The sequence below is a fragment of the Ictalurus furcatus genome, chromosome 1 (assembly GCF_023375685.1).
Source record: "Ictalurus furcatus strain D&B chromosome 1, Billie_1.0, whole genome shotgun sequence".
NCBI classification, from domain to species: domain Eukaryota; kingdom Metazoa; phylum Chordata; class Actinopteri; order Siluriformes; family Ictaluridae; genus Ictalurus; species Ictalurus furcatus.
The window spans coordinates 23,335,207-23,348,525 of NC_071255.1; the positions used below are offsets into that span (position 1 = coordinate 23,335,207).

At 38.2% G+C, this 13,319-nt stretch overlaps 2 protein-coding genes across 3 annotated transcripts; one reads left to right on the forward strand and one right to left on the reverse strand.

Moving 5' to 3' along the window:
* Nucleotides 1–441: 441 nt before the first annotated feature.
* On the reverse strand, nucleotides 442–4,141 carry LOC128613940 (uncharacterized). 2 transcript variants are annotated; one of them, XM_053635256.1, is made up of 2 exons: nucleotides 3,849–4,141; nucleotides 442–2,655 (listed from the first exon to the last, which is right to left on the reverse strand). In XM_053635256.1, exons 1-2 carry the CDS (start codon nucleotides 3,865–3,867, stop codon nucleotides 1,166–1,168), a joined length of 1,509 nt encoding a protein of 502 aa, XP_053491231.1. In that variant the 5' UTR covers nucleotides 3,868–4,141; the 3' UTR covers nucleotides 442–1,165. The 2 variants fall into 2 exon arrangements, with proteins under 2 accessions (XP_053491231.1, XP_053491149.1); XM_053635174.1 differs by having other exon boundaries at nucleotides 3,813–4,141.
* Nucleotides 4,142–5,019: 878 nt separating this feature from the next.
* On the forward strand, nucleotides 5,020–10,253 carry rrp15 (ribosomal RNA processing 15 homolog). Its single transcript, XM_053633078.1, has 5 exons — nucleotides 5,020–5,110; nucleotides 5,626–5,945; nucleotides 6,110–6,207; nucleotides 6,548–6,737; nucleotides 9,668–10,253. The coding sequence occupies exons 1-5, from the start codon at nucleotides 5,068–5,070 to the stop codon at nucleotides 9,821–9,823; spliced, it is 807 nt and encodes a 268-aa protein (XP_053489053.1). The 5' UTR covers nucleotides 5,020–5,067; the 3' UTR covers nucleotides 9,824–10,253.
* Nucleotides 10,254–13,319: the final 3,066 nt, after the last annotated feature.

A 13,319-nucleotide genomic window follows, 5' to 3' on the forward strand; every position in this document is an offset into this window, starting at 1 on the left:
CAGAGGACAAGATTAAATTTATATATTTTTTTCATAATGAGTACATTTTGAAGATCTAAATAAAAACACAAGGAGTAAAACACAAGGGAGGTTGGGGTTTTTGGGGGGAAATGAAATTAAGTAAGAATACAAGTATTCAATGTTAATATTACTCAAGTAAAACATGCATACACCAAAATAATACTTAAATATAGCAACCAAGTAAAATTACTTTATTTAAATATTTGCATTTTGTACTTGGTGCATATTGTTCTAAAACAACATTTTATTTTTCGATAGCAAACACTGGCCAGCTTGTGACATGTAATGATTGTAATGGTTCAACCACCTGAAGCGACCTGTGGTGTTTTGGCACATTTAGACAAAACTTACAAATTTGCACTTTCGACAGGGAAGGCAAACACACAATAGTCTCTGGTTAACATGCAGGACAAAAGCTAATTAATGGCTGAGGCTAGTAATTTATCTAACTAGCACATAATGGGTTACTGTAGTAACAGAGGATTGTATGAATTCTGGGATAATTAAAAATAAGTTCAAAAACATCTTGTTTGATGTATTTATACGTGTCCAACAAAAGGTGTTGGACACATCTGTATATAAATGGGTTGTACAGTTAAAAGATACAGAAACATGCTGCAATTAAGAACTTAAAAAAAGGAAAAATAACAGAAAATTGTTTTGTTGTCAGTTGTTGAGTATCTATACCTCTATATGTCCAACTAATGGCACACAACGTGACCCTTGGTTCATATTCTCTCCTTCTCCTCATTGTCTCTAACTTCTTCTGGGTCTCCCTGTGTGACAACTCATGTCAACTGACAATAAAAAAGGTATTTAAAAAATATTTAGTCCATACAATTAAAATTGTTTATAGATGTATTTAATAAAATGATTCTGCTGGTTAAACATTGTGTCTCTGTTTAGCACACACGTGAAACAGTAAAGTGGTAAAAACTACATCTTTGAACACAGATTACTGAAAGCTGGTCTTTTGGTGGCTGAATTTGAAATTACGCTACTGGGGGGATTTTTTTTATGTTTTGCATCAATTCAGAATTGCACTGGAACAGCATCGTGCTGAGCAGCAGTTGAATTATGTATATTTTTAAATGCCATTCATTAGGCTATGGTTAAAATCCTCAGTCCTAACAACAGAAATCATTCAGTAAGGATTTATAATAGCAAACATGTAGGCCACAAGCATCTGCAGTCCAATGTTAGTGATTTCCCAGTTTCCAATGGCTAAAGCTCCAGATAGCATCCCAGCTGTGGTGCTTATGGTTCCTACCCATGAGGAGCACTGAAGTGCTAAAGCTGCAGCTGCCCCCATAGACACCCCAGCTGCCCCTAGTGCCCCCAGCAATGCCCCTGTCACACCACCAATCCCAAGAGCTATTGACGAGGCTTCAACTATAGAGAGAAGTGCTATTGTTGTAACAGATGCCCCCACTATAACTTTATCCAACACTTTCTGATCCAATAGACCTCCAACCATGGCACCTAAAGCAATCTGGAACATTTTGGATGCAAAAAACCCTGATGCTATGGCTTCTAATGAAGATTTGTGGTCCATCCTGGCAGCAATGTTCTCCTTACTTAGCAACTGTCCAGCCTTCCGCATTCTTACAGACATCTCCAGTACTTCCTGTCCTGCATGCACTGTGAGAACAGCAATGGCGAATGTGGCAAACATTCCTACACAAGCTGTGAACATCCAGAATTTCAAATGCATCAACCTCATTAACATGAAGGCCATGCAGAGGACTAGGGCTAATAGGACAACAAAAACAAATCTGTAGTCACCGAATCCAAAGATTCCAAAGCCAGCAGTTACAGTGGCAGTCACTGTCATTGGCACGCTGGAGAAAGTCAGTAACTCCAAATATTTTACTACAACATTGGTCAGACGCTCCTGAATGCTCCTTTTCTCCAATGTCATCTCTCTTGCTTTCCTTCGCTGTTTCTCCTTTTCATCTCTGTTCTGTTGCTGGGCCTCCCAGGCAGCTCTGAAATCCTGCGCATTCTCTCCATTAACACTTTTTTCTGTCTCAAAAGCTATCATCATCTGTTCAATCTCTACAGTGACTTTCTCTCTCTGCTCAGCCTCCAAAATGTCCAGTCTCTCGGAGCATTGCTGCTCAGTCTGAGTGGCAAATATGCTACAGCATTGCCGTTCTCTGAATGCCAGCTGTACAACAGTATGAATGAATGCTTTCAGCAAAGTGAATATCCCTAGAGCCCAGAGTAGTGCAACAACCCCAGAACTCATGATGTGTTTCTCTATAATAAACCCAAGTGCTGCTCCACAGGATGTTGTGGCAAGGGCTGCAGCTACCCCGGTTGTAATCCACACAAATCCACTCGTCAACTTGTTTTTCTTTTGTGTTATGAGCAGCAAAGTAACTAAAGCAGCCACAGCCACTCCTGCTGCAGCTGAGGCCATTGTTGTGGATATTGCAGTTGCCCCCAGTAAAGTCCCCAAACCCAGTGGCCCCACAGTCCTCACTCCATCCATGACTGGTTTCAATAGTGACCCTGAGATAATCTCAGTCATGGTCTGGTGTACTGGAGTCACTGTGGCTCCTAATGCACATCCTCCAACCGCTCCCAGCACAAAGTAAATAGCTCCTTCCCTTACTGCACTCTTGTGATCTGATAACAAAAGAAACCACAGTGTCAAATAGGATAGTATATTATATTTAATACAGTATATACTGTGATGCATGATATGTGTTATAACTCCAACACTAATTTCCCCTAAGCAAAACCTTTCTGTGGGTTTTTTGTTTGTCTGTTTTTTTGGAGGTTTTTTTCTGTTAACCTCCACAGCAACACTGACTAACCAGCTAAACCAGCACTGGACCAGCTTGAAACCTGTCATGCTTTATGGTTTTATTATTATTATTATTTTAATAGGCATTAATGTTTTGTTTTTGCCTAACTCCCTTCCTTCATCTGCTAACTTCCAGGCTACCTTCTTTCCTACCTACATAAAGTTTTTTTTTGTTGTTGTTGTTTTTTTTAATAAATGTAACAAGTCACACAAACATACATTAGTCATGGGAAATGTCTTTGTCTTTGCACAGAGAAACTGTCACTTGCTAGTTTTTAGTTTCTAATATAAACAAACCTGTCTGAGGTAAAGGGTTTCAAAGGAATTTGACTATCCTGTTCAACCTGTTGTCATGGACCTGATGTATTTGTTCACACACATGCAGGCAGTAGTTACAAAATGACTGTGAAATAGGAAACTGGCATTAGGTTACCATTATTATTTAAACTATGCAGGGTGTGAATTAAACCCGTTTAAATGTGTGTTATGAAAAACATTTAGGAAAAGTGCCTCTTATATCTTCAGGATTAATTAATTCTGTTTAGCAATGTTCATTGTAATTGTTTATTAGAGGACGTTAATCGTCAATTAATAGATTTAATGATTTCCACCCAGGGATACTACACTGAGGTGAGGTCTATTAAAACAGATTATTTATATAAAAAAAATAAATAAAAAAAAAATAAAAATAAAATAATAAAATAAAAACAGAACCAAAGATGTGACCTAAATTTAAATTGAGAATAGCAAAGAATTAAACACTGAAGGGTGAAAGGTGTAATAAAAGGTACAATAATCCACAGCTAAAATAGAGTTGTATCACCCCAGCTGTTCCCATTGGAAATGGATCAGCAAATTGGTATTTGCTGGTGCATTTAAAAATCCCACAGACCCACCCACAGTTTCACACACATCTGAGATTACCAGATTAAAAATTAATCTGTTTTTTAATTATTATTATTATTATTATTTTTACCTTTGATATATAAAAAAGCAGTTTTTAAAATCTTACTCTTCCAAGATGGTGCCATAGTGGTTCAGGAAATCACACTATGATCCAATGATTCCATCCAACTGTGAAGACTGACTCACCCGTAGAGGACTGCTCAAGCTGAGGCAGCAGCCTTCTTTCTGACGCATGAGTGAAGGTGTACTCCTCGACACATGAGCCAATGTGCCTTTACCTGTTTTTCTACCCTAGTATTTGCATTTGACACATTATTGGGAGCTCTGTACCCTGCCATGGTCACTTTATATACCTATAGCATGCTCACCTAGTGCAATAAGTGCTTTACATTTATTATTAATTTTAGCCTACGAACCTGAGTCATTGTTGTGAACTCTTGAGTGCCTTATTCAAATAACCTTCAAGAGCAAAAGGTACTAAATGTGACATAAGCTAAATTAGCCTGTAATGTTACCCATTTTATATATATATATATATGAGCAATCATAGCACTGAAAGAACATGAAATATTATACACAAACGGTATTGCTTTACAATAGGACATGCAGAAAACTTTCCATACACGCTGACTTCATGTCAGAAGTGACTGTAATTCCCAGTTGCACTGCATTTCACTTTTATCGGTGGGGCAGTGGTGGCTTAGTGGTTAAAGGCTCTGGGTTATTGATCAGAAGGCTAGGAGTTCAAGCCTGTTGGGCACTTGGGCAAGGCCCTTAACCCTCAATTGCTCAGTTGTGTAAATAAGATAAATGTAAGTCACTTTGGATAAGGGTGTCTGCCATAAATGTAAATAAATGTCAATCAGGGTGTAGGAACTGTCCCACGCTGAAACATGATCATTGTCCAATGATCAACCCTAAGCCATTCTTGGTTCAGAGAAGGATCTGAAACCATTATTTTTCAGGAGGAAATACCGTCTATATAAAGGAAGGCCCTTTATAATTTGGCTTATTTCCAGCATACTTTCAGCAATGATTTGTTGAATGATTAAGGTTTTCAAAATTACTACTAAAACATAATAAAGTGTTCATATTACAAAACATACAGCTCACAGAACAGGATAGGAGTTCCTTCAATAAAGAGATCAAGCGACTTAAGAACATTGGTAAGAAGGCTTTGCTTTTCAGTGTGGCACATTTTCTGCGTGCCACTAATGAAAAGCAATGCCGTGTTCCATCGGTATGACACGGAAACCCGGAACCCTTTGTGCGGCGCACTTTTCTTTACCGAGTGTTTTTCATGTAACACAGGAGCGTTCAGAGAGATGGCAGCCACCGTGGAAAAGCCACATGTGAAGATTGAACTAGGTAATAATATAAATAATACTTTATTACGTTTATATTGTAGTGGTTTTGTATGTGAATAATTTAAGTACAGGAATTAACTATTTTTGTTTAAATACGGTGTTAATTATAGTAGTTAATAAGCGTCCTTATAGTTTTACTAGCCGCTAAGTTTAGTAACAGACCTGTACCAATAGTTTTGAGTATTAAAACAGTGTCTAGCTGGCTGTACTATTCTAGTTCGCATTAAAGTTTTAATGAATTAGGAACTTTTTAAAAGCTGGTTTTGTAACTGAGAACCAGTAGACACTCGCTAGCAAGGTAGCATATTGTTTAAAGATTATCTGTATAGAAACGTTAAAACGGTCGTACTGTAAATAAATTCTGTCTTCTTCGTCTTATGGGGCGAGCAATCTATTTTTATATAATTTTATACATGCTATAGCTATTGTTTTATCAACTTGAAAGGCCTAATGCAAACGCCTATGTTTATCCTAGCGTGCATCCGGAAATGTAACTTTTTGTTCTGTCCTGTTAAGACTCCGAGGAATATGACATGAGTGAGAACAGCGAGAATGAGGAAAGAAGTGAAGAGGAATCTGCTGATGGAGGCGATGAAGAAGGATCAGGTGAGGAAGAGGAGTCAGCTGATGGCAGGAGTGAGGGAGAACAGGAAGAGAATGAGAAAGAACAGAATGGAGAGGTTGAGACGAATCCCAATGCCGGATGGGCAGATGCCATGGCCAAAATCCTGGGGAAGAAAACACCGGAGGACAAACCTTGCATCCTGCTAAAAAACAAACAGCATGACAAGCTCAATGCCAAGGAGAGGAAAGAAAGACAGGAGAAAAAGAAACAGGTACAGCTGTGTGTGTGTGCATGATTTCTTTCATGCTGCTTAGTTCTGCTTCGGAGTCATTTATGTCCATTGTTTCAGCTCATTTTCAAACAATAACTGCTCATTATGATTGTCATCTTGGATGACAAATAAATGAAAAAGTGTGTGTTATGTCTGACTGACAGGCAGATAAAAAGAGAGCGTGGGAGATGATGTGTCGGGTGAAGCCAGATGTAGTGCGGGATAAAGAGAGAGAGAGGAGTCTGCAGAGAACTGCTACCAGGTAAGTCATGGTCCGATTTCTTGAAATTTGCTGTGCTCATTGTGCCCATAGTGCTGTATTCTAATGTCTTGTCTACCTAATGAGTTATTGAGGTTGCTAGTAGATGCCAGATATGATATGGTTAATGCAGCAGTTGTTAATAAGGCTACTGCTTGTTGTGTTGGAAATATCTCATCATTTATTGTCCATCTGGCTTAGCAAAGTATTGAAGGATGTATGCATGGGTCATTTGTCTTGGCACTTTAAGACCCCGCTGATATCAGAGGATGAATTTCATTAGTTCTACTTTCATAAATTCTTGTCACGTATTATTTATTTATTTATTTTGTTACTCACTCAGAGGTGTAGTGCAGTTGTTTAATGCAGTGCGTCAACACCAGAACAATTTGCACGAAAAGATGCAGGAAGTCGGGGGATCCGAGAGGAAGAAGGCGAAAGTCCTTTCCTCAATATCAAAGAAAGACTTCATCGATGTATTGCGAGGAACTGCCGGGTATAACATGGCAGCCGCGAAGACCACAAAAACAGCGGTAAGTAAGCGTTTAGTTCCTCCTAGGAGCTGTTTATGAATGGGACCACCTTATTTTGATATATTTGCTATAGTTTGATGGAGACAGGAAACTTCAAGCTGGTTAAAACTTCAAATTCAATGTTAAAAATTGTTTATTTAATTGTTGCCTTCTGAAGCCGAAGATTCACTCATGCCACAGATCATGAAAATGTGTACAGTAAAACCCCCATATCTGCTGTTTTAGTTACCAAGGTCTGAAAAATTTAATAGAATATTCCAGAACTACAGTACACATTTAGAATTTAAATTGTGTGCCATGCTGAGTAACGTGATGAAATCTCATGCGGACCCGCCTGGGACATTATTCATCCCTTTGTCCAGTGTTGAAAAAGAATAAAGAAGAGTGAGTACAGTTTAATAAATATATTAGAGAGAGAAAACATTCACATAACTTATATCATTAGTTATTGTTGATGTCTTCTTATGCCTAATTTATAAATGAAACTTTATGATATGTATGTACAGTATATAGTGTTCGCTACTATCCGCTGTTTCAGACATCCGCTGTGGGGCTTGTAACCTATCCCCCACGAATACGGGGATCCTACTGTATGGTTAATATGTCAAAATTAATATTTTGTATGTTGTATGAAGAGAGGACTGATGCAGGTTAGATTTAATGGTTGTCATGGTACAAAAATTTCAGTAGTCGGTACCAATACCAGTAAAATTCCCTGGTACTCTGTACCAATTTTGGTACCAAAGCAAAACACAAAAACATGCTAAAAGAACACTATTTTATTAATAAAGTTAAATATCAATATAAAATGTATTTTTAAAAATGCCTTTCTGTATACTTCAAGTATTTCATTATTAAAGCTTTTCTGACTGATATTTAAGACGTAAACACTCCTAGCCATACATCTATTATTCTCTAACACATACATTTCAGATATATCGCTTATCAAAAAGCCTCTGGTGTGTAAAATTAGTACACCCCATGTCCTCCCATTTATTTTACCCCAATAAAAGTTAAAGCATAAAATGGTTCATAAGGACTCCTGACCCTATTAGCGTTACACGCACGTATGCTAACCATTAAGTAAGCAAAAACGAGGATGGTTTGCTACAACATGCATAATGCAACCGCTACCATCATTTTAAACTCACCTGCTTAAACTGCGTGTATAAATACTGCGGTTAGGCAGCGTTCTTCCTGAAAGCACGGTTAATCCATCCGCACATAAATTTTAGGGGCACAGCTTTTACTCACTTAGCGGTAACAGCACCGAAAGCGGAAAACGAGCGTCCGAGACAAATACATGTATTTCGCCTACTATATCGTAGGTAAGTATGCGGTTTTGGACGCAGCCATGGTGACCGGCGGCACTGCTGCTTTGCCTAAAATGTCGTCTTGTTTCACGGTGCACCCATGAAAAGTTCCCGACTGACCGCCTGTCAGACAGCGCGTCAGTACCGGTACTTATGAAAATCTGGTACTGTCAACTTTTTCCTTTTAGTACCGAAGTACCGGTGCTTTTGTCAACCCTAAATTAATGTCACACAGAGGTCCAGAAAAAAACACACTTTTCTGTTCGTTTGGTTCAGTGTGCTTGGAGCAGAATGATTTGTCACTGCTGGTGATCGGTCTGGGCCAGTGTATATAACACTTCTCTTAAATAGCATAAGAGAACTATGTGAAATAACCTTTAGCTTTAAAAGTGCACTTGGTTGGCTCAAACTTCTAAGAGTAGTGAAAGAATTGTTAATGATGCTGAGTGTGTAAAGAAGTATCATAAAGGTCATGATTTTGCACTTCCTGGCAACAGAGGAGGAAAAAATGGATGTAATGTAAGTTAATGTAATTGCTCCTTAAGAATAAATATTCCAATTATGGAGTGCTTTCTAAGCTGAGTGGCCTGTGTTTACACACACAAACACAAAAGGCCACATCCTATATTTATATTGGCTCTTCTGATACCTTGTCCATTTCTTTGATCATTTCAACCACATGCTCAGCAGGAGCAGCTAGTATTTTACCTGTGACGAAAAAATTATTATAAAGATTAACTTTGTAAATGGGGAAATTAAGTACGTCCATTTGTTGTCATTTAAAATATTTCACTTGCCTGTGTATCAGCATGAGTCAAAATTATATACAAAGTTTAATTTAGCAAATCTGCTGGATCTGAGGTCGTAGCGAGGTCGTACCTACCTCTTGCTAAGCTTGGGCCTTTTCTTGACTGACTGGTTTAGTTGAGATCAGATCTAGTGGAGACCACTATCTTATATCCTTAACTATGTTTTCATTTCTGCCACCTCTGCAAGCCATAAGGTTTGTGCTTGAGCCTGAACTTGGACCATTTTCAAAAACATATTGAGGCTCGCTGGATGCTAAATCGTTTATACTGAAGTCATATTCAGGCTAGTGTGAAGGAAGATAATACCCAAGAGTGAATAATAAATTAAAATGGACATTAATATGTTTAAATTTCCTGTCACACCTTTTAAATTGTAAAATAAAACATAAAGCCAGTTCTTGAAAGAGACAATTAAAACATCCCATGACATGGGCAGTCAATTCTCTCATGATTGCTTTATGGTGACTTAAGTTCTCCACAAGGTGGCAGTCTTTACTGTAAAATAATTGGTTGCACATTTTTGCCTTGTGGTGATGCTGAAATGTGAAGTCATGGTGCCTGGACTTGATACATGAAGACATTTCTTCATGCAGCAAATTTAAGGTTTCATCACCTGTTGTGATGGTTCTCTGAATTGACGAAGCACCTGAAATAAGTGCTGAATAATAATAGTGGTGACAGATTATTACACCAGTCCAGTCACCTTGACTTTCTACTGACAGACATTTGGAATTCTTTGGACAGTGATGAAATCGAGAGTGCAAGGTATTCTGTGCCTTAAGCCATGCTCTTGTGTGTTTCCTGGCAGTCTGAAGAGCAGAAAGAGGAGAAGCCAGCGTGGAGTGTCCTGAGGGAGGATTTCATGATGGGCTCATCCATGAAGGATTGGGATAAAGAAAGTGATCCAGAGGAGAAACATATAGAGTCAGAGGGTGCAGACGACTTCAACAGTGACTCAGACTGAGATAGACAGCATTTCCATGTGTCCATGTGGGAACACTTCCATACACCTATCCCTCACATGCCGTGTGTCTCACGTGTGAGGTGAACAGACCACAATTCACAGACCCTGCTTTTAAGCAAGGGATCCTGTTACCCAGAGTTCTGTGTATTTGCTCATATAGCCGAGATCGGATTGGTCAGACGCCAAGATGTGTGATGCTCTTTTGTGTGTATCAACACTTTTAGGGATTGTTCAATCTACCCAGATAATTCCATGATACTGGTGTTTAACATTTTCTGCTTAAGCAATGTATATAGTTCTTTATGATTATAGGCCATATTCCAGAAATAAAATGATCTTTTGCATAGATTGTGGATTTTGGCCAGTGACCCAAAGCTGTTTTGACTCAAAATTAAAGTGTACCTATTATGGTTTTTCAAATATTATCTTTCATGTAGTGTGTTAGAGAGTTGTTTGTGAATGTAAAAAGTCTGCAAAGTTTCAAAAATCAAAGTGCACAACAAATGGAGTTACTGACTCCCAAAAGAAGGAACCGATTCTGAACAGCTAAAACGAGTTAGTAATTCCAGACTTACTTCCTGTACTAACCTACATAGGTTTGTAACAAAAAACCCCACCTCTGGTCTTCATTGGCTGCTTGCTGACAGTGGTAGACCAATCACAACAGACTGGGACATCTGACCAATCAGAGCAGAGTATGCTTTCTGAAAGGAGGAGTTTATAGCATAATTTGTTCACTTTAAAATAAATACAGCCTTGTTCTTTAGTTTTCTTTCCAAAACCAAACCCCAGAAACGCATACACAATCACTGCCTAGGCGTGCACACCTGACTGATGATGCAAAGGTAGAACTTTCTGATTTTATCAAGTAACCTGATTAACAGGCACGTAAAGATGCCGCCTTGGTCTGATTGGTTGGATGGTGATCGTTCATGATGGTTCATTTTTTCTCTCGCTGTCAGAGCCTGGGGCATCACAGAGAACGTTTATAATTGAATCAAATGCTTTACTGACAACTGCTGGAGTCCAAATGTTATGAAAAATGTTCTGACTTAAAGATACTTAGGTTTAAGGTTTTTAAATCTCCCTGCTTATGCACACTCACCGTCCATTTTAATAGGAGCACCTGTGACCCTGCTTATTTATGCAGTTATCCAATCAGCCAATCATGTGGCAGCAGCACAATGCATACAATAATGCAGATACAGGTTAAGACTTTCTCTTAATATGTACATCAACATCAGAATGGGGTGAAATGTGATCTCTGTGACTTTATCCGTGGCATGGTTGTTGGTTTGAGTATTTCAGGAACTGCTGATCCCCTGGGATTTTCACACACAACAGTCTCTAGAGTTTACACAGAATGGTAGGTGTACAAGTGTTCCTAATAAAGTGGATGCTGAGTGTATGTGGCGTAGTGACCAACTTCAGTATCGACATTAACATTTCACCACAGAGCATGGCCTGTTCAACCAGGATGAGTATACCTAGCTGTACTGGCATCAGTGATCTACTAATGAGGGTATTCTCTCTGGAGTGAGAATACTGACTCGTTACTTAAACTAAGGCACGGTTAAATTCCTTTCTCATTATATGACTATAAAAACCAGTTCACTTTCTATATATGTACTTCTATGTAAATCTTTCTATATTGAAATTTATAGTGTTATGTAGGGCTGGGCTTTATATCGATATAATATTGTGATAAATGATTATATGTGATACGCTTCTGAGATATTCTTGGTCTGATGGTGTATTTTGTATGTTTTTAATAATTACAAATGAAATGGTACCGAATGGATGCCTTTGATTAGATGTGTTTTTTTTTTTTTTTTGTTTTTTTTTAAACTTAATCTTTGTTGATATTAATGAAGAGTAACATCAAAGTCAGTTTAACAAGGTTTGTTTATTTTACTGCTGTTTTACGGACAGTTTGTTAACTAAATTATATATCGTGATTAGAGGTAGGTAGAGTAGCCAAATATTGTACTCAAGTACAAGTAAAACTACTTATAAAAGTAATTACTCAAGTAACAGTTAAAGTTATAATGTTAATGAGAAGACTACTCAAGTAGCAAGTTACTAGTTACTTCGGATCTGATTCTAATGAAGGGGAAAATCCTGAATGTCAGACTACATGGAGAACTGTAAGTCACGCCTCTCCTTGAAAGTCTGTCTCTTCTGTAAAAATGAAATGGAGTAAGAGTATAAGTATGGCCAGTTAAACCTACTCTTAAGTACTTTTTTTTTTTCAAAAATGTTACTCAAGGAAATGTAAAGAAGTAAATGTAGCATGTTACTACCCACCTCTGATCGTGATACTTATCCTGTATCGTAAAAATGTCCTCAAGTATTGTGATGATATTTTTGTCATACCGCCCAGCCCTAGTGTTATGCAAATGAATATAACTTCTAATATAAAATATAATATAAAATGAGTATAGAAACATATAACTATAACATCTAAATAACATCTAACTATAACTACTGTAAAATTAATATAACTTGTGTAGATATATCTAACTGCTTATACTCTTTTTGAAAACAGGTCATTTAGCTCATAGCAGATGGCTACACCATTCATGAATTGTTTCTTGTAGTTAGTTTTGATGCTTTTATAATTTCATGATTATAGTACTATTATAGTTTTAAGAGTTAATTTGGTGAAATGCACTGTAGTTTAAGCTTGAATATATCCCTTTCTGCTACTGAAATATTACAAATTTGAAATGAAGTACTAGTTGTTTTTTATTTTCATATTTCAAAATGACCGCAAGGTGGCGCTCTGGACAAACTGTATAAGTAGGATTAAAAGTTGGTGTGTAGGACAGGGTGGTCAGATCACTTTATGACTTTATGACCTGGAGGGAAAACCCCATTTCAGTTAGCATAAACATACTTCACACCAGGAAGCTCTTAAAGACCCCAATGTTTAAGTTTATTTTAGCATCTTGCAGTATGATAAGCACACTTAAGACTGTACACACAAATATATATATGTGTGTGTGTGTGTGTGTGTATGGTGCTGTGTGAGCTGAGAGTCCGTATACGTCTGTCTGGATGCCTCGGTAGGAGGGTTGCCAGGAAATCTGTCTTACTCAGTGTGTGTGCCCTTTTAGGGGGCAGTCATGGTGGAATGAAGGTTTTTGCTGACTGCTCTTTTTTCACGTTTTCTCGTCTTCCTCCCAGCTCTGTTCACACATTGAATGGAAATATTTGCCGAGTGTCTTATCGCCCACAGAGGGCAAGGCTTTGCATTTCAGTCGACCTGTCTCGCCACGTAAAGCGTCCATCTGTCACAGCAACACAGAACCCTTTCACTCAGGAATGCCAGCCTCCTCCTGGCCTTGTTGACACTTGGCCTCAGAATGTGTCCCCTCTTAACAATCTTCTTTCTCCTGCCTGATATAGTGGGCTGACCACCTGTGTGGGTCAAATCAATTGGGTTTAAGAAATAGCAGGTGGCTGAATGAGTGCACATTGTGCCTTTCCTGAC

Coding starts and splice junctions, on each gene's coding strand:
- LOC128613940 (XM_053635174.1), bottom strand. CDS start 3,867: ATGGCACCATCTTGGAAGAGTAAGATTTTAAAAACTGCTTTTTTATAT. Junction 2,656..3,812: donor TGCTTTTTTATATATCAAAG/GTAAAAATAATA, acceptor TTTTGTTATCAG/ATCACAAGAGTGCAGTAAGG.
- rrp15 (XM_053633078.1), top strand. CDS start 5,068: ATGGCAGCCACCGTGGAAAAGCCACATGTGAAGATTGAACTAG. Junction 5,946..6,109: donor GACAGGAGAAAAAGAAACAG/GTACAGCTGTGT, acceptor TCTGACTGACAG/GCAGATAAAAAGAGAGCGTG. Junction 6,738..9,667: donor CGAAGACCACAAAAACAGCG/GTAAGTAAGCGT, acceptor GTTTCCTGGCAG/TCTGAAGAGCAGAAAGAGGA.